The sequence below is a fragment of the Seriola lalandi genome, unplaced genomic scaffold (assembly GCF_002814215.2).
Source record: "Seriola lalandi dorsalis isolate HSWRI2012SDOR001 ecotype SW California unplaced genomic scaffold, Sedor1 jcf7180002054564, whole genome shotgun sequence".
Classification (NCBI taxonomy): domain Eukaryota; kingdom Metazoa; phylum Chordata; class Actinopteri; order Carangiformes; family Carangidae; genus Seriola; species Seriola lalandi.
The window spans coordinates 583,854-586,429 of NW_019525117.1; the positions used below are offsets into that span (position 1 = coordinate 583,854).

At 48.2% G+C, this 2,576-nt stretch overlaps 1 protein-coding gene across 1 annotated transcript in view; it reads right to left on the minus strand.

Annotated features, from left to right (window-relative positions):
* The window catches only part of LOC111662537 (uncharacterized), a 43,470-nt gene that overhangs the window by 3,614 nt on the left and 37,280 nt on the right, over positions 1–2,576 (minus strand). The window contains exons 16-21 of the mRNA XM_087176668.1: positions 2,488–2,574; positions 2,280–2,355; positions 2,124–2,203; positions 1,869–2,038; positions 1,749–1,766; positions 251–363 (exon numbers count right to left, since the gene is read on the minus strand). Of these exons, the coding sequence (XP_087032794.1) occupies positions 251–363; positions 1,749–1,766; positions 1,869–2,038; positions 2,124–2,203; positions 2,280–2,355; positions 2,488–2,574 (544 nt within the window). The remainder of the gene's footprint in view (positions 1–250; positions 364–1,748; positions 1,767–1,868; positions 2,039–2,123; positions 2,204–2,279; positions 2,356–2,487; positions 2,575–2,576) is intronic.

A 2,576-nucleotide genomic window follows, 5' to 3' on the forward strand; every position in this document is an offset into this window, starting at 1 on the left:
TAGGCAGGAGCCACACCTTTAAAAACCAGCAGGAACATCTTCACATCAGGCCAGTGAAGGCAGCAAGGACTGTGTTAACAGCATGTTTTCTACCAGCTGCAGTCTTTGGACCTTTCACCTCCAGACAGCAGAATAAAGGCCGCGGCAATAATCAAGTCTGGAGCAGAGAAAAGCTCCGATGACCTTCTCTAAGTCTGTAGAGGGAAGAAAGGATCCGAACCAAGGAGGAGACACTGACACACACACTTACCTTCTGTGTGCTTAATCCGTTTATACATGCAGACACTGAACACAGCAACAAGAACCAGCAGAACCAGCAGAACCAGCAGAACCAGCAGAGCTGCGAGAATCAGTCTGGACGTTCTGTAGTCGACACAAACAACAAGGTAAAAACAAATAAAACTTTAAAACATTTCTGATCAATTCACAGGAAACGTCTACTCTGACCTCTGACCTGTATCTACAGCTCTGACCTTTTAAGTCATTCACAGTAAAACCAACTGTGTGAAGTGAAGACTGTGAGGTTCAGGTTCAGTCCAGAACGCCACAGATCAGTTCTGAGGAAAGACAAAGAGTCAGTTTCCTGGTTCTTCTCAGACCTGTTGGTCCAGGTTGTGTCAGCATGAACGTGTTGCTCCATGTTTCCAACCTGTGGCTCCACTTTCAGGTTAAATCCTTAATAACTGAAGCACAGAGGAAAAGACCACCGTCATTTTTATTCACTTTAATTCTCTTCATTTATTTTGATATTGACGAGCAGCAGAAAGTTATTGTTGTGTCACAAACACTTCTACAATAAATCACATTATCACATTAAATCATGACAGTCACATTTCATACGATTAGACGTTAAACATTCATGATCATTGTTGAAGCCTCTCACCTGCTTCATGCTGCTTTTAAAACATCTGTCCAAACCTGTCAATCAGCTGGACATTTATTTTCTGACATACTATATTATTGCATCTATCTAGACAATATCACATTTCTAGGACTTACAATGATAAATATTAAATTCTATTTGTCAATGATATTAAAAAAAACAAAGAATAGAAAAGTCAGCATGAGAATAACCAGGCGACACAGGATGAGATTTAAATATCAAAGTGTTTTTTATGACAGAATTAAACCACCATATTCATTATTTACAGAAGCAGCAGCAGCTGCAGGAACCTGACTCTCGTCCTAAAGCGGCTCATGGTGACGTGTAACTGCTGAGGGGTCACATGACACGACCAGGAGCCATGGACCCATGTGACCTGCAGGTGGCTCTGCAGGAGAAGTCAGAGGATCCCATTAATCAATAGTATTGATCCTGCTCCCAGCAGACAGCTGATTGGTTCAAACAACTCTCGCCGTCTTTGTCCCGATTCCAGCTTCAACTACTGATGATGTCATCGTTGCTTCATCTGTTTATTGATTGTTGATCAGTGACGTCTTCAGCGATTTGTTTTGTTCGACCGTCAGTCCAAAAATTCACTTTTCTGTCACGTGACGCAGAAAAACCTTAGATCCTGAAATGTGAGGATGTGGAACCAGAGAACGCTTCAGTCTTTCACCTGAAATGTGACGGAAACGATTCATCAACAAACCTTCTGTCAGGCCACTGGCGGCTGCAGCTCTCGTCCTGATTGGCTGACAGAGAGCAGCTGCTGTTGTCGGGTAAAACATATGTTTGTTCGAGCCGCAGCTCCATCGTCTCACATGACCCGTCTCCTCCATCGCCGTGGTGACGGGGCGGGAGTTACAGCGTCCACTTCAAACACCTGCAGAGACACAGAGGACAAAACAACACTGAAGACAGGAGGACGCAGAACAAAGACACTGGATCTGCCTCACGGTCTTTAGGAAGACAAGGGTGTGCGTACCTGGTCTCTCGGTGCGTGCTCAGACACCTGCTGCAGCAGTAGCGCCCCCCGCAGGTGGTGCAGGTGTAGTGAGAGGGGAAACCGCAGACGCAGCAGAAGTGACGGGGGGGCAGCGAGGAGGGAGGGGCCGCCGCCGACAGGTAGTTAGGCTCGGGCTTCTCCGACAGGTTCTACCAATCACAGAGCAGAGGAGGAGTCAGTCGACGGCCAATCAGCCAATGAGAGAGAGAGAAGAGAGCGGGGGGTGTGACCCACCTCCTCCTCCAGCAGGGTGGTGAAGTTCTTCCTGAAACGTTGTTTGAAGTGATCGCCCCTCGTCTTCCTCTTCTTCTTCTCTGGACAGAGACACACAAGATCATGTCAGACACGAGGCACACGACCACGCCCCACCGTCCTCCAATCACGTCTCACCTGGTTCCTCTGTCTCACTGAAGGCAGGGAGGCGGGCAGCGGGACCCGGGGGAGGGAGGGAGGACAGAGGGTCGTCCTGGAAACGCAGAACAACAACACGTCAACACCGCCCCTCAATGAAGACCATGACAGGTGGGCGAAAGCTGAAGAACAGGTAAAGTTAGTACAGAGAGCTGGACTCACGTCACCTGTCTCACCACTGACTCACCTGGAAGTTGTCTTTCTCCAGAGCCTCCAGCTGTCTGCTCAGTCTCCTCTGTCTGGTGGCTTCATCCAGGACTCTGCGCTGACCGGCCT